Below are 22,891 nucleotides of genomic sequence, written 5' to 3' on the forward strand. Positions count from 1 at the left end.
AGAGTAATAATTCTAAGCATAAGCAAGGGATCCCCAAGCTGCTTTGTGTGTGTGTTTACCTGCTTTAACCTTGTAAATAACTTATTTCTTTTTCTTAGTTAATAAATCTGTAATCAGTTTATTACCAGGTTGGCTCTGAGCGTGGTCTTTGGTGAGAGATCTAAGGTACAGTTGACCTGGGTAAGTGACTGGTCCTTTGGGACTGGGAGTAACCTGAATGTTGTTGTGATTTTTGGTGCAAGGGACAAAGGCAGGCTTGCCTAGGTGATAGGATATATTGGAGTTTCCACATGGACTCTCTGACTCCATGTTAAGGCTGTTGCAGGGCTTGAGGAGTTCACAGTTGATTACTTGGCTGGTGAAATCTATGTATAGACCACTCAACCAGTTTGGGGTTTGTGCCCTGTTTCTTAATAGTCTGCCCTGAGGTTGGCACTCACAGTCATGAGCCTCTCTAGACAGCCTGACATATACAATGGGGCCTAGGTCAGGTTACAGAAATTACTGGACAGATATCATATGAACTCTGGTTCATTCACATGTGTCTGGATGAGATCAACATTCCCAACAGGCTCCAATAAGAACTTGATTTTTGTTTCTGGGCTGCCACTTATTTTCCATTATGGTCACCTTCCCCTGGGCTGAGACTTTGTATCTGACAGTATTTATCCTCAGCCCAGGCCAAAGACAGACTTCCCTGACACCATGTGTCTGTCCCAAATCTCAGCTCCTGGAGTATCTTGATCATTCGGTGTGTTTACTTCAATTTTCTCTGTTCAGGATCCTGATCAGAAAAATTGCCCAGGAAAAGACAAGTGAATTTTCTTCTTCCCTAAAGCCAGCATTAGTACTCCCCTGATTCTGGAGACAGACCCTGAGAGCACATGACATCAGTACAGCATTTTAATATGACTAAATGTATGTAAACAAAGACTGTGTACCACTTAGGCCAGACTTACATGATGGGGGGCTCTATCCTGGGCAGCAGTGACTGAAAAAGATTTGGGGGTCAGGATGGATAATCAGCTCCCAGGGTGATGCTGTGGCCAAAAGGGCTAATGCATAAACAGGGGAATCCTGGGTAGGAGTAAAGGTTATTTAACCACTGTGTCTGGCACTGGTGCAGCTGCTGCTGAAATACTGCATCCAGTTCTGCTGTCCTTAATTCCAGAAGGGTGTTGATACGTTGGAGAGGGTCAGAGAAGACCCAAAAAGAAAAGGAGTACTTGTGGCACCTTAGAGACTAACCAATTTATTTGAGCATGAGCTTTCGTGAAGACCCAGGAGACTCATTAAAGAATTATAAAACATGGCTTAGGTGATAAACTCCAAGAGCTCAATTTATTTATCTTAAGAAAGAGAAGGTGAAGGGGTGACATAGACTAATCAAAAGTACCAACATAGGGAACAAATATTTAATAATGGGCTCTTCGCTCTTGCAGAGAAGACAGAACACAATCCAGTGGCTGGTAGTAGAAGCTAGACAAATTCAGTCTAGAAATAAGGTGTACATTTTTAAGTGAGAGGAATTAACCATTGGAACAATTTACTAAAAGTCCTGATTGAATCTTAATGGAAAATCCATCTTTCTGGGGGGAAGGTCTATGGCCTGTATTATACAACAATCAAACTAGATGATCACAATGGTCCCTTCTGGTCTCCAAATCCATGAATCAAGGAAATGGTAATGAGGGAAGCTGGGAAAGAAAACGGCTGCCATCCGTATGCAAAGCATAAGAATTGTTGAGGATGGTAAATGCTTTGAAGATAAATCTCCTGTAGGAACTTAGTTAGATTTTCAGCTGGGGCCCTGCTCTGCTTATACCCTATTCTCTGTGGCTAGAAGAAGGATGGGAATTGGATTGTAATGCTCTCATCAGAAGTAGATAACTGACTATTTCACTTATGCTGTGGCATTTTCAGGAGTTGCCAAGACGGTGAATAGGACACAGCTGTTCCTGTAATTCTTGCATATCTCCATAGGTTACCCCTTCTGGACCATGCCCACTGACCTCATTTGATCAAAGCTGTAGGCAACCATTCGCTCCCAGATTGAAAGAGCCAGTCACCAGTCCAGCCAGGGTTGGTGGGAAGCCAGCAGATAGCTCTGAGACAACTGAGGGGCAGCCACTGACCTCGCCTCACCACCCAGTACTTGTTCTAGCTACCCCTTGCAAAACACTAGAGTCTCCTGCTTCACGTCAAGGACTGCTTCAGCTTGCCTTGTGCCCTGTATTCTTCCCTTGAGTGTCTGATCTCTAGGACCAAAGCCCTATATAGCTTCATGAAACATTTGTATCCCTGTGTTCTCCAGAGAGAAGCCTGTGGGGCAGGAGGGTTTTACATAGGAGGGACCAGTTTGCTGTACTTTCCACCCATGTTAGTATTGCTTGGGAGGGGGCGGGGAGCATGCAGGGTGCCAGGTGAAAGCACACGGGGGCACTCGGGATGTCTTTTGACAGTTCACGTTTATTTGGCCTGATGCCACTTGAATTTTCACGCCCAAAGGAGGGGGCTGAGGCCAGGCCTACCACAATCTGAGTGCTTGTCAAGGCCCTGTACAGGGAGGAGGCTACTCCTTCAGGTAAAAATCTCCGTAATTTATAAACACAGAGTCCCTGCCCATCAGGGAAAATCCCCACATTTACCTGTAGTAGTGACACCAGGATAAATGGGGACTAGTACACACCGAGGAACCTTCTGGCCTTATAATATAGAAGGTGGCAGGGCTAGAAAGAAATGATGGGCCGGGAGACCCCTTCCTACTTACTTGTTCTTTCACTTCCGGGCTGCTGTCCTCCTTGTCCCTCCATGGCCTGCTGGCAGGGGAGGAAGGTCACACCAGACATGGCAACTTGCAGCAGAAGCCGGGAACTACCTGCTCATTAGGGTGCGGTGACCCACAGCAGCAGCTGGTGACAACAGTCTGATACTTTCCCAGTCTTTCAGGAGTGGCCGGAAATCCCCATCCTCTGTTACATCTGCCCCGGGAGCGGGAGCAGGGGATTGACAGCTATACTTTGTCCAGGGCTGCCGCTGACATCCTAAACAAAGTTTCCCAACACTGGACTCCGCCAGAATGTCTGGCCTCACGCACTTGTTTGTGGCCCCGTCTTACCCAAACTAACGCACGAGAACCTGAACGTGCAAGGCCTGTCAGTAAGCACCAGGGGGACCGACCTGTATTTTGCCAGAGCCGTGAGAGAGGCGCGCGGGCTGGAGAATCCCAGGAGCAAAAAGCTACTCCGGAAAAGTGCAGTTCCCTGCTCTGCTACAGACTCCCCAGGGGACCTTGGGCAAGTCACTTAGCTCCAGATCCTCAAAGCTATTTAGGTGCCTGACGCTGCTGTTGATTCCAGTGAATACCGGAATACCTTTCGGGGCTTTGGCCTTAGCCTCCCCGTGCCTCAGTTTCCCCATCTGTACCGGGGGATACTAGTACTGCCCACAGGCGGGGGCCTGTCAGGATAAAGCCTTGGGGGTGCTCAGTTACGATGGCGGAGGGAGTCACAGAAGCACCATGGACGGATAATTTGTACGGGGCCACAAGCTTGTGTTGTATTAAGCTGGGGAGAGGCCGAGGGCAATGGGTTGTTTGCAGGCGCCGGCGGGCTTGCCCCGACCCGCCCGCGCCCCGCTGCCAGAAGGGGCGGGGGCCCTGCGGGCGCGGGGCCGGGCCGGCTGCGGGAGCCGCGGGCAGAGCTAACGCCGCGCCCTGGTCCCCCGGGGCCCCGCCGCGGCGCTGCGCAGGGCAGGGCAGGGCCGGGCTGGGAGGAGGGCGCCTCCCCCGCGCCGTTCTTAGGCACCAGGTGCTGGCGGAGGGAGCAGCCGCGGGTCGGGGAGCTGCCCTTGGACAAGGCACGTGAGTGTGAGCGCTGGTGGGTGGGGAACGACCCTGAGCAGGGGCAGCTAGACCCTTTCCCCAGTGGGCAGCTTCCCCCCAGGCTCTCCAGCCTCTGCTCTGCTTCCTCTGGCAGGAGTGATTGAAGGAGGGGGTGATTCTTCCTTAAAGTCCGACTGGTTGCAGGTCTCTGGGCAGCTCCTGCTATGTTGGTGGGAGAGAAGAGGTTGCTTTGTGTGATATCTGTAACCTGGGGGCAAGAGGCAGTTAGTTGTGGGGAGACATATTAATTGTAGGGTGGTTTGTTTTTTAAAGCCTAATGGCCTCAAAAGGTTCTTTGGAAAAGGAGATCTGGATACCTAAGGCCAAATCCTCGGCTTGCACAAATACCTGGTGGAAGTCCCAGGGAGCGTTCTTGATTTCCACCGGGCTTCTAAAGACTTCTGCGTGTAAAAACCCGCTTCAGAACAAACAGCGGTTCCAACTTCATGCTGAGGTGGAGGGAGGGGTTGGAGGAGGAATGTGGGGCAACCAGATTTTCTGACTTTAATCGCTGGTAGCCATTAAATCAAGAAATAGTCCTGCCTCCTACACTTCTTCAGTGTCATTCTGGGGTGTCCCATAAGTGTTTGCTGTTGAAGAAATTTGGGCTAGATCCTGCAGTCCTGGAAGCCAGTGGAAGTTTTGGTAGTGGGTTCAGCAAGCTGCGTCCTAAGGGCTTTGTACGATGTTTTAAAACTTACATTTGAGAGTCTTGATTTCCTAACCCAAATGGCATGGTTTTTAAATAGGTGCTATAAATTTTGGTATCGATTCTTGAATGCCAAGGCCATAGGTTCTTAAGAAATACCTACGGTAAACAGAGTTCTTTTTGTTGATGTTGTTAATATTTTTATTTTTTGCACTGGTGTGATCATTTAAGCTAAGGAAAAAAACACTTTCAACTAGTAGGAAAAGAAGCAAAATTCCCATTGGCTTCAGTTGAAGAAGGGTTGGGCCTCAGGCCAGTTTGTTTACTCTAAAATTAATTAAAGTGTGTAAAGTTTGGAGCAGTAAGGGCTAAGATTTATTATCTGTGCCCTTGTGTGTTTTCTAAAGAAGGTAACTGTAATGTGTTTCCCAGCAATTAAGTGATTTCTATTCTGTTGTTGCTATGACATTATTTAGAACTATTGATTTAATACATTCATAACAGCCCAGAAGGCATCATTATACCTAGTCTGACCTCCTGTAAAATTTCACCCAGTTATGCCTGCATTGGGCCCAGTACTTGTGTGTGACTAAATTATATCTTCCAGAAAGGCATCTAGTCTTGATTTGAAGACGCCAAGAGATGTGGAATCCACCGTTTCTATTGGTAGCTTGCTCCAGTGGTTAATCACCCTCTGTGTTAAAAATGTATGCCTTATTTCTCATTTGAGTTTGTGTGGTTTTAACTTCCAGCCACTGGTACCCATTATGCCTTTCTCTGCTAGATTATCTATTCGTGTTTGTTTTTATTATCACAGACAAAACCTCTGGCTTGAAAGAGAAATATTGAAGAGAGACTTTAGAGAAATAAATCAAATAAGGCACCTGTCACAGTTACAGAGCTAGCTGCACCTCTCTCCCCTTCCAGGTTTCTCTGAGTGCACCGCTTCATGCCTCTCCAGGGTGAAATCATGGGATTCTCCTACTCTTAGACCAGGCCGGGGGCTGCATCAACCATGCTTTCCCAGCAGGTCCAGCTGGGTTCAGCATCTGTGGTACTTCCCTTTGGGGGTCTGTGAACAGAGTGTCCAGATGGCCGCTTTAACCCAAAGCATTGTTTGATTTCGACAGCAATAATAAAGCACAACATAAGGGGGGGAAAGGTTTTTGACACGGATATAGGCCTTCCTGGGGATGGTCTAACTTCTTCATGCCTCCCCAGCAGGTGTCTGTATGTGTCTGAGTCTGACCAGCTTCTCAGCAACAACCATCTCCCTATCTTGAGAGAGAAAATCGTTTGTAGCATTCCTTGTCCTCTCAGTTTCTGGGCTTTGGGTCCCTGCTGTCCAATCGCAGTTTGGTAGGCTCAACGGGAGGTTGGGCCAGTCACCACAGGGCCAGTGGCTCTCCCCCCTGCCTTGTAACAACCCCCACATGGTTACTGAGGTATCATCTCAAATCATTCTTTAGCCTTTCTGTTTAACCCAGTGTAGTCATACAGGGAACATCCCAATAACCAGCTCACACACAGTATTCTTAAATTATTACAGAGCAGCCCCTGGCCATCGTAGTGCCCAGCTGTGCTTAGATGGGTGCAGGGGGATCTTTGGGCCCACACGGAGCTCTGTGAAAGCCAGTGGCTCTCAACCCAGTGGCTCTCAACCCAGATACAAGGTTCCAGCCACATGAATGAAACTTCAGGATTGGGGCCCTAATGTGCCTTTTTAGCTTTAAACACAAACAGAGGTTTCACTGTAACCCAAACTGAAGAGAGGGAGGAAGAGTATTTAGGTGCCAGAGCTGGTGATCCTGTTAGTGATCAGTGACTATAACATCCATGTGGATGACAAATCCTCTGAATGGGGTCCAGGATTTCATGGCTACCGTGACGCTAACCAAGGAGGCTGTTGGTTTAACTCGCAGTGGGTTCCAGTTTGGACCTTGTGTTTTGGGATGGGGGTGAGTAATCCTGAAATCCCTACCCACCTCATTGATTGACCATTGCTTCCCTCAGTTTCCCTCTCCCTCGCAAGAGGGCCTATTTGGATGGTTCACCCTCAGAAACTGATTATACCTGAGTGGAAAGCTGAGGGAGAATGCCGTTCCCCTGACAGACTGTGCTACCTAGTGGAATGTCACATGAGAGGTTGTGGGATCATTGCCCGTGTTCTCCAGTTTGCTACGCCTCGGGACATAAATGCTTTCTTTGAAGTTCTTTTGCCTGTGTTCTATAGAGGGTGAGACTAGATGAGCTCATCATAGAAGTATAGGCCTGTAAGGGGCCTTGAGAGGTCATCTAGTCCACACACACAACACATCCTGAATCAGGACTAAAATCGACGAATCATAAGGCTAATTTTCCTCAGCCATTGATAAGGTTGCCCCTAGGCATTCTCTTCTTGGACTTTGGTCTAATAGGTCACCTTGGCTTACAGGTGACCTGTGGCAAATGCAGCAGAAGGGAAATGCTGGCATGCCAGTGCCAGAAATCTTATCCTGAATCTGACCAAATGAGATACAAAGACTTTTTTTAAAAAAAAATCTTACATTGTCGCTGTGAAAGAGGCAAAGAAATGGTTCTTTGCCTCTGTTGCAGGCCTGGCAGGATCTCTACTAGTGGGCCGTCACCAGTCTGCTGTACTGGACCCAGTCTTTGGATCCCACCTGCTCCCAAGCCCACAGAAACTGAGCAGCGTCCAGATGCTCTCTCTAGTCCTTACCTCTTGGGCACATTCTATCCTACACCCCTCTGTGGGATTGTGGGACCCCATAGTCCAGCTGCCCTAGGTCCCAAAACCAGTTCTGAACCTGCCCCAAATCCTATGCACACTCTCCCCAGAACGCTACCTTCATGGGCGCTCCAGTGTATAGTTTAACTCTTCGGAGACACAGGGCAGATAACGCAAGGTACTCACTCAGGCTTTGCCAAGAACTTCTTAAACATACATTCACCTTACTCATAGACGGCACAAGAGATTTACAGACCTATGGAAAAAACAATGCACAGTTGAACGCAGTTTCCTCCTTCAGAGTCCTTACCACTCCTGAGAGTCCTTTAGGGTTTGGTCATAGGGGACCAGGTCCATCTTGCCCCCCACATCTCCTTCTCAGTCTCCTCGCTCTGGTGATGGTCTTCCTCCCTTTGCTAGAGAGCCTGTCCTTTGAAAAGCAGGGTCTGACACCTCTTCCTGCTTCTCTTCTCATGTTGTTCTCATGCTGTTCTCTTCCCATTCTCCCCCTCCCCCACTCTGAAAGGCAGAGGGTTGCTAAAAGTTAGTGGCTCTACCTGGCACCCCTCTGGAGCTATCCGGGTAAGGCTGTACAGTTGCTGATGGCCCTATTTCAGATTTTCAGATGTGGTGCAGCTCCTACCATAAAAAGGAAGCTATAATCCACACTGAAGGTCACAGTCATAAACAGGTTTCAGAGGAACAGCCGTGTTAGTCTGTATTCGCAAAAAGAAAAGGAGTACTTGTGGCACCTTAGAGACTAACCAATTTATTTGATCATGAGCTTTCGTGAGCTACAGCTCACTTCATCAGATGTAACAGATAAACAGGGTGCATAAAATCAAATGGAATTCATGAGTTTACATAGACGGAGGGACGAAACGTCACAGCCTCCACCATAGCGTCTGTAAAGTCGTGATCAGCGGGCCTGCTTCAGGGAGTGGGAAGCTTGCTTGAACAGAGCTGGTCTGCTGTTTCACTGGTTCAAGTCCCCCCTGTTCTGAAGAAATATTCCCTGACTTCGTGGCTAAAATCATTCAAATCCAGCGGGAGCAGATTCTGGAGGAAACACATGCCACACCTCTGCTTAAATTTCTGCTGTTTCTCTCTGAGCTGTTGCCCGCATCAGGGCCTTAATTGTCTATGTCTTGATTATTATTTTTGTTGAAATGCACTGTGTTTTGAACATCTGTTGATTTATGATTTCTTCTACTCTGTAGAACTCACAATAGAGATTGCTGAGATGACTTCCTCAAACGAATATGGATACAATTCTTGGGAGCTCATTGTCACAGTCGATCACCAGTATGAAGAAGAGCAAAAGGAATTTACACTTCGGGTCTCGGGAGACCTACATATTGGTGGAGTGATGCTCAAATTAGTAGAACAAATCAGTGAGTAGAGAGAGAGAGAGTTAATTGGCATGCTGTTATTGAAATTACATGTGTGGATTTCCCCCTCCTCCCCTTCCTTGGCTCAATAGACCAGGTAAAGGAAAGGTTCGAGAGGAAACAAAGATGCAGCAAGGTGAAGTAACTTGCCCTCAGTCCCACAGCAGTTCAGTGACAGAGACAAGAATAGAACCCAGATTTCCTGAGTCTCAATCCAGTGTACCAGCCACTAACATAAGCTGCATCCCGAAATAATTATCCCGGGTCCTGATCTTGCAGTTGGATCCACACAGGCCAAGAAGGAGCTTCCAGATACAACTATACCTGAAAAAAATATTGACTATAAATGTCATTGTCTCTAGATTTCACATAATACAGATATTTCCTCCACCACACTCTCCACAAGCATATTCGCTCTCTCCAAATCTCGCAATCTTTGGTTACCTTCTTGCTGACTGCTGAGCAGGGCCTGTCTCTATTAGCCAGGTGTGCATGCAGTGGGCTTTGCATTCCTCAGAGTAGAGCACTGGGCACAGAAGAGATGTGATCTGGGCACCGCTGTTCATATCTTTGACTTTTGACTTCTCGTCTTGCTTTTGTGACTACCCTATACAACAGCAGTGCTGCCGTCATCTTTGGTCAGCTTGCTCAGTCCATAGCGTGGCCTGTCATGACTAACTTTCTGTACCTCTTTTGTGACTGTGAATTGTAATTCAGGACAGGTTTACACTACAAATTTACAGCGTGCAGCTGCACCACTCTAGCGCTTCCGGGGAAGACGCCCAAGCTGACGGGAGAGAGCTCTCCCCTCGGTTAATAACTCCACCTCCACGAGAGGCAGTGGCTATGTTGGTAGGAGAAGCTCTCCCGTCGACAAAGCGCTGTCTACACCGGCTCTTAGGTCAGTATAACTAGGTTGTGCAGGGGTGTGGATTATCCACACCCCAGAGTGACATAGTTACATCGAAGTAATTTTGTAGCATAGACCAGGGCTTAGTGTCATCCAAACTGAGAGGCCAGTTCTCAAGGATGCTAAAGAATTCACACACACACACACATATGCCCTGGCATTTCACCATCAAACATGCTTCTGAGTGGCTTGTTTCTTTTCCAAGATAGTGGTTGTTGTAGAAAAGAGTTCACTGGATTCATTTGTAAGAGCTTAAAGAGTGCCTAAATCCTATTCAGCCTGGAGCTGTTGAAGCTGATGGGGAAACCGGGGTAATTTCACAACTCAAAGGAAAATTTAAAAGGTCACAAAGTCCATTCCCTTAATCCCTTGCACTCCACCCCTTTAACCGAACAGCCGCATGGACTTTTACCTGTGATGTTTAACAAAAAGAAATCTACAGTACCAAGTGAACTAGAGGTCAACAACACACCCCAGATCCTACATGAACTGTGTCTGTTCTCTTTCGACATTACAACTTTCTGGAAACAAATGAATTTGCTTTGTTCGATATATTTTTAATTTTTTGTTTTAAAATGAGAGCTGTTTCTTACTTTAAGGCCAAAAGGATCCAATCGGACTGCCTGTATAACACAGGCCATTAAATTTCATCCAGTTACTCCTGTATTCAACCCACTACATTAGATCTGGTTAAAGCATATCTTCTAGAAAGGCATCCTGTCTTTGTTTGAAGACATCAAGAGATGGAGAATCCACCATTTCTCAGGTTTTCATCAAAAAAGCAAAAACTTTGTTTTCAGGTTTGGCAACTGAAAACCAATTCATTTTTTTTTAAATGTTTGGTTTTTGAGAACCAAAACCTGAAAAATTTCAGCCAGTTGGGCAAAAATTTTCAGTAAACCTAAAAATTTTCCCCGGAACTAAAAGATGTCAGGTTGCCAGAAATCAAAACATTTCTGTGTTCGGGGTGCTGGGCGAGGCAGTTTGTTAGGTTTTTTTTCAATGAAAACTGAGGGGGGGAATTAAAACTTGACATTTCCCACAGAAAATTCAATTTTGATGAAATAGACATTTTCCATCCAAAGCACTTCAGAGCTGGTCAAAAATTTTCCATCAGTTAATAATTTTACCAAGGAAACTATTCTTCCAGCAGTAGATAAGCACTGTCACAAAGCTGTGGTTTGTCACAAGACCTTGTCTCTTTCGAGCAACTCCTGCATTTAAAAGATAATCCATCCAACTAAATTTCTGGTTAATTTTCATTAGGTGATGGGTGAAATGATGCTCAGGTTGTTCATTATTTAGAAGCTCTTTGTAAGAAGTGTGTTCTGCAATAATGTAGAGAATTCTGGATTAAAGGAAAATCTGTCAAATCATACAGCTACATATTTGCTCCAGTTATATCTTTTTTTATCATTTATCTTATAGTCATTGGTGAAGGTCCAAACCAAGATCAGGGCTCCACTGTGCAAGGTGCTGTACAAACACATAGTGAGAGATGGTCCCTGCCTTGAAGAGATTCTAATCCAAATAGCTAAAATGGGCAAAGGGTGGGAGAAAGCTCAGAAGATGTGGATTCACCTCCTAGCTCTGCTGTAGCCGTCTTGGGCAAGTCACTGCATTTTTCAGTGCCTGAGTCCCCCGTCTTTCCCCTTGTTCCCCTTCACAGGCACCACTGCGATCCACAAACCTCCCGCTCGGCTGCCACCTAACCCTGTAGTGCCTAACCTCACTTGGCATCTCAGGTTTTCCCTTCTGGGCAGGTGCACTGCAGCCCCTCTCTGAGTGCCCATCTCCTTCCTGAGCGTGCACACTACTGTCTCGAGATGGGCATCTGAATGCCCGTTTCCTGCTTACGCCCTGGAGCAGTTCACAAACTGGGAAAGAGGTGTTCTGCTCCCAAGTCGCGTGCAGGGGCCCAATCCAGTAGGTGGCCTCTGAGCATGCCTCCCAGCTCGGGCCCCTCCGGTGAGTTCACACAAAACAGCTGGGGTGGGACTTTCCTCACAATCTTTAGTGGATTGGGTGCTCACCCCAGGATGTGGGAGACCCCCAGTTCAAGACCCTCCTCCACCTGAGCGGGAGAAAGGATTGGAACAGGGATCTGCCACCTCTCAGGTTTACAAGCCTGTAGAATCTTCCTCACTCTTTCTCTGGCCCAATTAATATTTAATTATTAAATTAAAGTGGAACAGCAGCAGCAGGCGAGATTGAGGGAGTCATACACTAGAATAGCCCAATAGTTAGGACACTCACCTGGGAGATGGTAGATCCCTGTTTAATTCCCTTTTCCTCCTCAGGGAACTTGAACCAGGGCCTCTGTCTTACTGGGTGTTCGTACAGTGTGTAGCACACTGGGGCCTCGATCTCAGGGTTACCGCAGTACAGATATTAATAACATTCTCATTGTTCATCTGATCTGTAGCTCCGTGTTTCAAAACAAGACTTCTGAGTGGATCTGCTTTATAGTTTGTTACCGATCGCATACTTTGCATGCCCTTGTTTGATCTTGCCCTAGATTTATCACGGGACTGGTCAGACTACGCTCTTTGGTGGGAGCAGAAGAAGTGCTGGCTTCTGAAGACCCACTGGACGCTGGATAAGTGTGGGGTGCAGGCGGATGCCAAGCTGCTCTTTACCACGCAGCACAAGATGCTGCGCCTCTGCTTGCCGAACATGAAAACCGTGCGGCTGAAGGTCAGCTTCTCTTCGGTGGTGTTCAAGGCTGTCAGTGACATCTGCAAAACCCTCAGTAAGTGACGCTTCATCTGATTGCAGGTGTATTTCAGGGCTTCCTGTTGGCTTGGTGTCTGCTCCCCCTACTCATGCAAAACTCCTTCCAAGTTCAAAGAGACCCCTCGTATTCGAGGCTGGGAAGAAATTTCCCCCCATTCAGATTGGCAGTGACCTTGGTGGCTTTTTGCCTTCCTCTGTAGCATGGGGTGAGGGTCACAGGCTAAGATCATGTGGGCATATCACTTCCCTGCCACTAACAGGGCCCCAGGCATTGGTGCACTCTGTCCCTCCACGCTGCTACAGCAGAGAACAATAGTTTAGTCTCCCAAGGGCAGTAATCATAGAATATCAGGGTTGGAAGGGACCTCAGGAGTTCCTCTAGTCCAACCCCCTGCTCAAAGCAGGACCAATCCCCAATTTTTGCCCCAGATCCCTAAATGGCCCTGTCAAGGATTGAACTCGCAACCCTGGGTTTAGCAGGCCAATGCTCAAACCACTGAGGTCTCATTCTGATTGTTGGGCTTGGTGTGGGGGTGGCTGGTGGTGTTGGTGGCCTGTGCTATACAGCAGGTTTGGTGGGCCCTTCTGGCCCTAAACTCTATGACCTCAGTCCCAGACCTTTCCAAAGAGAGCACAGACTTTTACATTCAGTATCCAGTGCAGGTTGGCTAAGAGGGTGGGTCTCCGCCCTTACAGAGCCCTGATCGATAACATTATCAGGAGCTTCTCCTGTGACCAGTGTTCCCTCTAATTTTTGACAGGCCGTGTGCACAAAAAATTTCTTCTGTGCAAATTTTTGTGCGCGCAGTGTTTCGCCATGTGCGTGGGGTTTAGGGTCTGTATGCGCGTACGCATCTTAGAGGTAATATTGCCTGTGACCCATGTGGTTGCTGATTAGCGAGAGTTCTGAGGGTGGCTTTAGGTGGCTGAAGCCACCAACCCATTTCACGCTGTGCACGGAACAGCTTGAGCCCCGTTCTGCTCTTGCACCGGCCTCACAACAGTGTAGCCCACAGGGTGGGTCGAGTTACTCCCAGATTACAGTAGCATAAATGAGGTGAGAATTGATCAGGCCCATTGTTTTTTATTTCTTAAGAAGTGAATTTTAGTGCTTGAGAAGCTTGTAGCACTGATCAGACCAGGACATCCATCCTGCTTCCCAGCACAGCCCTGTCAACATACTACAGTGCTGAGCCACAGTAAGCCTGGTATGCCAATGACAGATTTATCCCAAGCTGCGATTTGCAGTGGCTTTGAAATATGCCAAATCTACAGTAACTTTTTAGCTAATAGGATTAAACTGAGACCACATCAATCTCCAAGCTCTTCTCATTTGAGAGCATACCTAATCCCCATTTTAACCTAGATCTTCAAAGATCAACACACCTAGCTCCATAAAAAATTTGTCAACCCAAGCCATGTTAACCACAGTGCAATTTTTAGTTCAGTCTTCTAGCATTGGAATATAAAAGGGGTGGAATGTCTTTATTACACTTAGCAGCTATGATGCAGTGACACCATAATTGCTTAACCAGCATTTGATTGGATTTGAATATTCCTACCCACAAAAATTGCTTATGCGGTTCATGTTTTAATTCAACCTGGAATGTTTTTGCATGAATGAATCAGATGTAAAGTTTCTTTGTTTATGAACAATACTCTTATATTCTAGAAAGCAAAGTACGAGGAATGCATCTAACAGCATATGTGCTTAGCACAATATTGCATTCATATCAGTAGCATATAGTCAAGATTGGGCATGCATGTGAAAATGAAATGCTATAAACTGGGAAATGAAATGTGTGTATTTCAGCTATGGTGGGCCTAATTCTGTTCTCACTTAGATTGGCGCAAGCCCCTCCACTGAAGTCAACGTGGTCAAAGGCAGTTGCATGGGTGTTAGTCAGAGGAAAATCTGTACTATGGTCTTCTCAAATGCAATCGACTTTATTACAGGGCTGTTAAGCAATTTAAAAAATTAATTGCGATTAATCGCACAATTTTTTAAAATTACGATTAATCGAATGATTAATCATGCTGTTAAACAATAATAGAAAACCATTTATTTCAATATTTTGGGTGTCTTCTACATTTTCAAATATTTTTCAATTACAATAGAATACAAAGTGTTCACTTTATATTTTTATCAAAAATATTTGCATTGTAAAAACAAAAGAAATAGTATTTTTCAATTCACCTCATACAAGTACTGTAGTGCAATCTCTTCATCATGAAAGTTGAACTTACAAATGTAGAATTATGTACAAAAAATAACTGCATTCAAAAATAAAACAATGTAAAACTTTAGAGCCTAGAAAGTCCACTCGGTCCTACTTGTACAGCCAGTCACTCAGACAAACAAGTTTGTTCACATTTGCAGGAGATAATGGTGCCCACTTCTTGTTTACAATGTCATCTGAAAGTGAGACCGGGCATTCATATGGCATTGTTGTAACCGGCGCCGCAAGATATTTATGTGCCAGATATGCTAAAGATTCTTATGTCCCTTCATGCTTCAACCACCATTCCAGAGGACATGCTTCCACGCTGATGACGGGTTCTGCTTGATAACCATCCAAAGCAGTACAGACCGACACATGTTCATTTTCATCATCTTGAGTCAGATGCCACCAACAGAAGGTTGATTTTTCTTTTTGGTGGTTCAGGTTGGGTAGTTTCCGCATTGGAGTGTTGCACTTTTAAGACTTCTGAAAGCATGCTCCACATCTCATCCCTCTCAGATTTTGGAAGGCACTTCAGTTTCTTAAACCTTGGGTTGAGTGCTGTAGCTGTCTTTAGAAATCTCCCATTGGTACCTTCTTTGCGTTTTGCCAAGTCAGCAGTGAAAATGTTCTTAAATTGAACAACATGTGCTGGGTCGTCAAGTGAGACTTCTATAATATGAAATATATGGCAGAAATCGGGTAAAACAGCAGGAAACATACAATTCTTCCCCAAGGAGTTCAGTCATAAATTTATTTAATGCATAATTTTTTTAACGAGCGTCGTCAGCATGGAAGAATGTCCTCTGGAATGGTGGCCAAAGCATGAAATGCTAAATATTCGTATGCCTCATCTGGCATCTAAATACCTTGCAATGCCAGCTACAAAAGTTCCATGTGAATGCCTGTTCTCACTTTCAGGTGACATTGTAAATAAGAGGCGGACAGCATTATCTCTCATAAATATAAACAAACTTATTTCTCTTAGCGATTGGCCAAACAAGAAGTAGGACTGAGTGGACTTGTAGGCTCTAAAGTTTTGCATTGCTTTGTTTTTGAGTGCAGTTATGTAACAAAAATCTACATTTTTAAGTTGTACTTTCATGATAAAGAGATTGCACTACAGTATTTGTATGAGGTGAATTGAAAGATACTATTTCCCTTATCGTTTTTACAGTGCAAATATTGGTGATCAAAAACAATAATATAAAGTGAGCACTGTACACTGTATTCTGTGTTGTAATTGAAATCAATATATTTGAAAATGTAGAAAAACATCAAAAAATATTTAATACATTTCAATTTGTATTATATTGTTTAACAGTGCGATTAAAACTGCGATTAATCGCGATTAATTTTTTTGAGTTAATCCACGTGAGTTAACTGCGATTAATCAACAGCCATACTTTATTACAAAAAGAGGGCTAAATCCTGGGAAAACCCACACCATACATTTCAAGGCCAGAAGGGACCACTGGGATCATCGCGTTTGACTTCCTGTGTAACACGGGCCATAGAACGCCACCAAAATAACTCCTAGAGCAGATCTTTTAGAAGAACATCCAGTCTTGATATAAAAACTGTCAGTGATGGAGAATCCACTGCAGCCCTTGGTAAATTTTTCCAATGGTTAATTACACACTCTGTTTAAAAATTTACACCTTATTTCCAGTCTGAATTTGTCTAGCTACAACTTCCAGCCATTGGATCACCTTATACCTTTTTCAACTAGATTGAAGAGCCCACTATTAAATATTTGTTTCACATGTAGGTACTTATAGACAGTAATTAAGTCATCCCTTAACTGTCTCTTTGTTAGACCCAAAAACCTCAATATTTGGGTGGGTGAGATTCTGTGGCCTGCGTTGTGCAGGAGGTCAGACTAGATTATCATAATGATCCCTTCTGACCTTAATATCTATGAATCTATTTAGTTTATCACCGTAAGACTATCACTTCCAAAGTTCTCAGCATCACCACTGCGTCTTTGGTCTTCACTTGGCTTTGCGGCTGAATTGTGGGTGCTTCTGTGGAGATGTGTTGTAGGATACAGCCCTGAATACGGAGGAGTCCCAAGTGATGTTGCCATGTTTTGTTTTTATTGGCCATTATCTTGTAAGATTCCATAGCCTTAACTTCAGCACTTATCGTTGTAGATATTAGACGATCAGAAGAACTCTCTCTGTTGAAACAATCGGAAGATACTTTGAAAAAGAAAAAGAAAAAAGACAAGAATAACAAAGAACCAGTCATAGAAGACATTTTAAACCTGTACAACTCTCCAGTGATTTCAGGATCACCAGGTAACAAAAACTCAGATGGACTTTATTCCGCTGTTTGGTTTTTTTTTTTTAAGAGAAATATTTTAAGCCCAAGGAGGGGGAAACAGTTCTTCATGTTGTGCAATTAAAACAGGAGGAGGTGCAGAGGTTTGCAGGGAAGCAGAAGTTAAAGGGATGCTGTTGACATGAAATCTAGCCAGATTTTAAAAAATTATTTGAAAGTAGTTTCAGGTCCTATCCTAGCCTTTGAGTCTCCATTGTGGCTTTACAATCACATTTTCCTATTTTTTTTTTTAATGGTTTTTCTGTCCCGGTGCTCATGAAAGACCCACACAGACAAAAAGGGTAACTGACTAAGGCCCCAGCCCTGCAGACAGTATATACTGCTGCTTCCTTGGCAGCACGAGACCAGCCTTGGAATGGTCAGTCCGTTCTGACAGCCTGCAAGGGAGAGAATGGAACTGCTGACTTTTTAACATTTTATATCTCCGCCAAATCTGAGTGGAATTTCATGGGACAACGAAAAGGTGCTTCTCTACCCAGCGGGCATTTCCCCAGCCAAATATCTAAGGCCTGCTTCGAACAATGGAGGTGTGAGAGCTTCTCAAAGAAAAGGTTTAGAATCCTGTAGAACATAAAGCGTTAAGCAACTTAAAGAGAGCGGCCACTACCAACTCCCTTATAATAATACATTATTGTTTTTAACTTGCAGCAAGTCCTGGTTTGTATAGTAAAACTATGACTCCCATTTATGATCCTGTCAATGGAACACCAGTCTCTTCTACTATTACTTGGTTCAGTGACAGCCCTCTGACCGCACCGAACTGCAACATCCTTGCCTTCAGCCATCCCAACTGTTCTCCAGAAACACTGGCTGAAATGTACCAGCCTCGGACCTTAGCTGACAAAGCCAAACTTAATGCAGGGTAAGGATGCTTCTCTTTGGCATGTAAGCTCGCTTAGCCGAATTGGCACCAATCAAGGCCTTTTAAGAAATGAAACACAGAATTTGAAAACATAACTCTTGCATTTAGCTGCGTGGTTTCTTAAAAAGGGTCCTTTGATCTAGTTCTTGTCTCATAAATGCTTCGTTGACTCTTTTTTTGCCTTTATGCCACATTTTTTTGGGGGGTGGGATTTTGTTTTAAGTGATCAGCAACATAAATAAAAATTTAGTCCAGACTCTTTTTATGTTATCGGACCACTGCAAAGCCACTGAAATGAGTAAGATCGCATTGGTGTAACTGAAAGGAGAATTTGGCCCTCTGTTAATCGTGGCTCCTCCTTAAATAAAGCGCTGAGGGCATGTGTGATGGCCACCTTCTTCATTGACACAGCAGGGATTGAACTGGGGACCTCCAAAGCTAAAAGCATGAGCTGCTACAGCTTGAGCTAAAGAGCCAAACTGAAGAGCTTGGACTTTTAACAGAAAAACACTTTTGATGGAAATTTTTCAATCAGCCCTACTGTAGACTTCTGTTTTCAGTTCTGGAGGACCCAGTTTCAATCCCTAGTGTGTTGACCAAGATGGCAGTTGCCGTATAAGTGGAAGCTATAACAGACCCACATCCTCTGTAGATCATGTGTCGATCATGCTCCTCTGTGTGCATGCCTAGACTTCAGCCATAACTGAAGACCTGGCAGAGGAATCCCTGAGCCTGCTAGTGTTTTCCACGAAGGAAAACTGCATTTTTTTTTTTTAGCTTTCTGTCACTTAAGGCTCCACCCCTCCCCTTGATCATTGCAAATCAGTAATTCCTCCCAGGAATGCACCTTGACTAAACAGTGGACTACTGCATGCTCCCTCTGCTGGCTCTTCAGCACCAACAAAGACCACTCCTAGGTCTTTACTGACATATGATGATCTTGGTGCGTGCTTTGGCATGAGATGTCCAGCAAGGGCTCTTGTTAGATGGGGGCTATCAGGATTTGTAATCCCACAAGCTGACCTAGTGCACGCCGACAGTGGTCCTGTCTTTTAGCCTTTACTTTGTCATTTAGACATCTAGGGAGCTGGTCAGCAAAGCACTTAGAAGTCAATGGGGCTACTCATGTGCTTAAAGTTAACAAGCTATTGCACGGTGCTGTCTGTATCGTATGGCATAAAGACACTAGATTTTCTTAGCATTCATTTCAAGAACAGTAACGGCTCACTTTTTATGTATTTCAATGTTGGAACGTGTGTTCAGATTTTCGAACTTTGCAGGTTAGACATTTATATGGATGACCAGAGTAGCTGGAGTTATAATAGCAGGCGCTAAAATAATAGGTGAGAGGTTTGGAAGGGACAGAAATCTTCATACTTCAAGGCCTAAACAACATCTCGCTAATGGGGGTCAGGAGGAAACTTCTCTTGGGGGCAGGTTACCCCATAACTGCCTACTGCAGGGTTTTTTACACTACCTTCTGAAGCAACTGGTCCTAGCTACTGTTGGAAAAGAGCATAGTGGATTGGGTGGATGTGGGGTCTGACCCCTTTGAGCAGGGGGTTGGACTAGATGACCTCCTGAGGTCCCTTCCAACCCTGATATTCTAGGATTCTGTGACCCAGCCTGGTAGTTCTTGTGTACCTTTGTTTCAGTACTTTAGACACCCATGCAAAAATGCAGCATGCTTGAGTTATGTGAATTTGCCTGTGCTTGTAGGAGCGAAAACTATTCGTTCATTAGAGTTACTCTGTAGCTTTGTATCTGACATTGTTTTCCTGGCACAATTGACTTCGTCTTTCGTTTTTTCTCCAGCTGGCTGGATTCATCACGATCGCTTATGGAACAAGGCGTCCAGGAGGACGATCAGCTTCTCTTACGCTTTAAGTACTACGCTTTCTTTGATCTGAATCCAAAAGTAAGAGTCTCTTAACTCTTGGTTTCTGTTGTTTCTCTTTGTTTGGCCAGCTTTCGTGTTTAGGAGCTGCAGCACAAGTCTCTTGCGTTTTAGCTAGGAATCACAATAAAGAGTTGCTTGGAAGTCTCCTCATATTCAGTGAATTCTGCTCCTTGCGGATCTTTCAGCTAAGAGTTTGCCCTCTTCGCTGAGTATTTGATACCCAAGGGGCTGTTCACGCATCCTGGTCCCCTCCGGTATCAAAAGGCCTGATACTGCTCCTGCTCCATTGAAATCAGTGGAACGGCTCCCATTGGCTTCACTGGCAGTTGGGTTGGGTCCAAAGAGGCCAGAAAAATGGGAGAGAGGTCAGAGCTGTGTCCCCAGGATTGTCCACCTCCAGGTACATTCCTGTTATCTGTTGGGGTTGTCGCTGGGGGTCCTGTTTCTGCCTCTCTTCCTGACTGCATGGCAGAGGGGCTCTGCATCCCAGTGGGCTGTTCATCTCTGTGCCCCCTTTCCAGATCTCTAGAGCTGAGACCTGCCCCCCAGCCTCCCTCCACGGAGTCACTAAAGATTCCAACCCGTAAGCAGCAACCCATCAAGGACACTGAACTCCGCCAGGATGCATGGAGTGCTCTGTGAGCAGGGAGTGTAGCCCTAACCGGGCTCCAGGCCCTTGAGATGACAGGGCCAAGATATAGCCCTAAGATTTTCTTAACTATAAGGGCCTAGTCCAAAGACCACCAGAAGAAGTGGTCAGGCTTTCGAAAGTGCTTGTTTATTTCCTGCATTTCTCTCAACATGGGCAACAAGAATAATCAGGGTAACATTTGCAAAAGCACTTAGCCTAATTCTCATTTTCAAAAGTCACTTTGGGCCAGACTTTTAAAGATATGTAGGTGCCGAGTGCCCACTGAAATTCCACTGGGAACCTCAGTCTCCTTGCCTTTTAATGGGACTTGGACTCTCAAGTGCCTAAGTCGCTTTTGAAACTGGGACTTAAGCTCCTAAAGTTCCTTGAGTACTTTAAGTTTAGCTCTTAGTTCTTTGCATTTGCACTGATAGTGACTTGAAGTGAGCTGTAGCTCATGAAAGCTTATGCTCAAATAAATTGGTTAGTCTCTAAGGTGCCACAAGTACTCCTTTTCTTTTTACAAAGATTACAGTAAGTTGAGTGCTGTTTTTGTTTTGGTGTTAAAAACATCAATTAATTATGGCCAGATCCTTAGCTGGTGTAAGTCAGGAAAATTCCATTGTAAATTGTAGCTGTACCGGCTTATACCAGCTGAAAATCTTGCCTTGTGGGGGTGTGAATTAATTGTTTCCTTTCAGGCATTTTAGATAAATAACAATGTGCTTTCTAGTCTGATTAAAACATTCTGGGTGAAATCCTGGCCCCACTGAAGTCAATGGGGCTAGAATGTCATCCACTGTCTCCTCTAGTCAAAGAGTTCCTACATGAACTAATGCAGCATTTTATCTCTCTGCCGCCAGTATGATGCAGTGCGAATAAACCAGCTATATGAACAAGCCCGGTGGGCCATCCTATTAGAAGAAATTGACTGCACGGAGGAAGAAATGTTGATCTTTGCTGCATTACAGGCATGTACTTGATCCTAGTTGAAAAACCGGTTTTCTCAAGAGGGGTAGACACAAGCTAGGGCAGGAAGGTAATGGAAAGAGCACAAGCTAATTCCTCAATTTGAGCAGTTGTTTGCAGTTGTGCTTAGAGTTCGTCCAGAGATTGATTGTTGGATTCTGTGAAGTGTTTCATGCTCTGATTAAAACAATGTCCATTATTTACATGCAACACATATGCCTTATGTAACCATTTATTAACCGTTTCTAAAGCAACTATAACCACATTAAATGAGAGCTATTTATTTTCCATTTCAGAAAGCATTTCTTCTTCAGTATTAACTGCCTACAGGGTAGCCTTTTAATAATGGCTTCGTTTGGAAAAAGAGTTGCTTTATTTACTACCATTCAAAATCCCTCTTTACTCTCTGGGGGTTTCTACAATGCAGTTATATTTTGACAATATAAAAATCTGAAAATGTGGGGACAGTGTCAAGTAAATTTGAGTTTAACTTGACAATGAATAGCGTTGTGGTCCTACGACACTACAGGGTTCTGGTCCAGCACAAATAATAGTTGATGATAAAATCCCTTTATTTTAAAATGGAGTTTCCATGGAATTCAAAGTTTGCCACCTCCGAGTGTCACAGAATCCTGCAGTCTGCAGCTGCAGAATTTAGATCCAGTTTGCCCCCAGAGTATGGATTGAAGCCTGGAGTTATGGATTTGTAGCTTACAAAGCCAGAAGGGACCGCTGTGATCATCTGATCTGACCACAGGTGTCACAGGGTGTTCTACTCGCTGCCGGAGCGCCTCCTTCTGGCCGCATCTGTGGATTAGCTCTGCCCGTCCAACATCCCTCCAGCGTTTGCTCACTGCATCACTCTCCTTGTCTTGCTCCTTTGGGACTCAACTGCTCCCACTTTGTGGCTTGCCCCTCTAGCCAGGTCACTCTCGTCCTCCCTTTCCGGGGTATCAAAGTCTCTCAGGACCCAGTGTCCCAGGCAGTCCTTCCTCTGACTGCTCCTTAATGGTGCCACCGCTCAGTGGCTGGTAGGGGAACCTAGGCCTGCTCTCTACATGGGTTCCAGCCTAAAGACCCTACAACAAGCAGCCAAGGTCTGCACATTACCGAACCTCACTGCTGTATCCCTGGGCTACTTCCTACCTTACTGTCTCTCACCTTGAGAGTGACTGCAGTCCCCCGCTTTTTCTTTTCTTTTTCTCCTTGTTATGGTATAACTCCTCAATACTTAGCGGTTTTTAGCCTCTTGCTCTGTCCGGTGTCCTTCAGGGAATGTAACAGTGCCTCTTTAATAATACCCCATTTCCCAGTTCTTTTACTAAATCACATAATGTAATTATTTTTCCTTAATATGTTTGAATTCCTCAAAAAGCCTTTCCCTTTCTTTATTAAAGCCCTGACATACCCATCAAAGATGATGGATTGTTTCTTCCACCTTCAGGTAAATATAGTCCATCTCTTGACTTTTTATTTAAAAAAGATTTCTGTTTAAGCCACAATGGTCAGATTGTACTCTTAATAAAAGCACTTCCATAGTCCAATCCAGGCCCTGTATTATGATATATGTCAGAACTCTAGGGCACCATTCAAAAAATCTTCTGCCTCCTTTTTCATTAATCCAATTTTTTTGCCATTTGTCTTTTACATTTCTCTGTACCAGG

The 22,891-nt window shown here is 44.9% G+C and overlaps 1 protein-coding gene across 1 annotated transcript in view; it reads left to right on the forward strand.

Moving 5' to 3' along the window:
* Positions 1-3,812: 3,812 nt before the first annotated feature.
* FERMT1 (FERM domain containing kindlin 1) overlaps positions 3,813-22,891 on the forward strand; it is a 39,946-nt gene continuing 20,867 nt past the window's right edge. Inside the window, exons 1-7 of the mRNA XM_048842538.2 lie at positions 3,813-3,862; positions 8,481-8,654; positions 12,080-12,313; positions 16,676-16,822; positions 17,514-17,727; positions 19,543-19,645; positions 21,122-21,229. Coding sequence (XP_048698495.1) covers positions 8,504-8,654; positions 12,080-12,313; positions 16,676-16,822; positions 17,514-17,727; positions 19,543-19,645; positions 21,122-21,229 — 957 coding nt within the window. The 5' untranslated portion in view covers positions 3,813-3,862; positions 8,481-8,503. The remainder of the gene's footprint in view (positions 3,863-8,480; positions 8,655-12,079; positions 12,314-16,675; positions 16,823-17,513; positions 17,728-19,542; positions 19,646-21,121; positions 21,230-22,891) is intronic.

Source organism: Caretta caretta, chromosome 3 (assembly GCF_965140235.1).
Source record: "Caretta caretta isolate rCarCar2 chromosome 3, rCarCar1.hap1, whole genome shotgun sequence".
Taxonomy (NCBI): Eukaryota; Metazoa; Chordata; order Testudines; family Cheloniidae; genus Caretta; species Caretta caretta.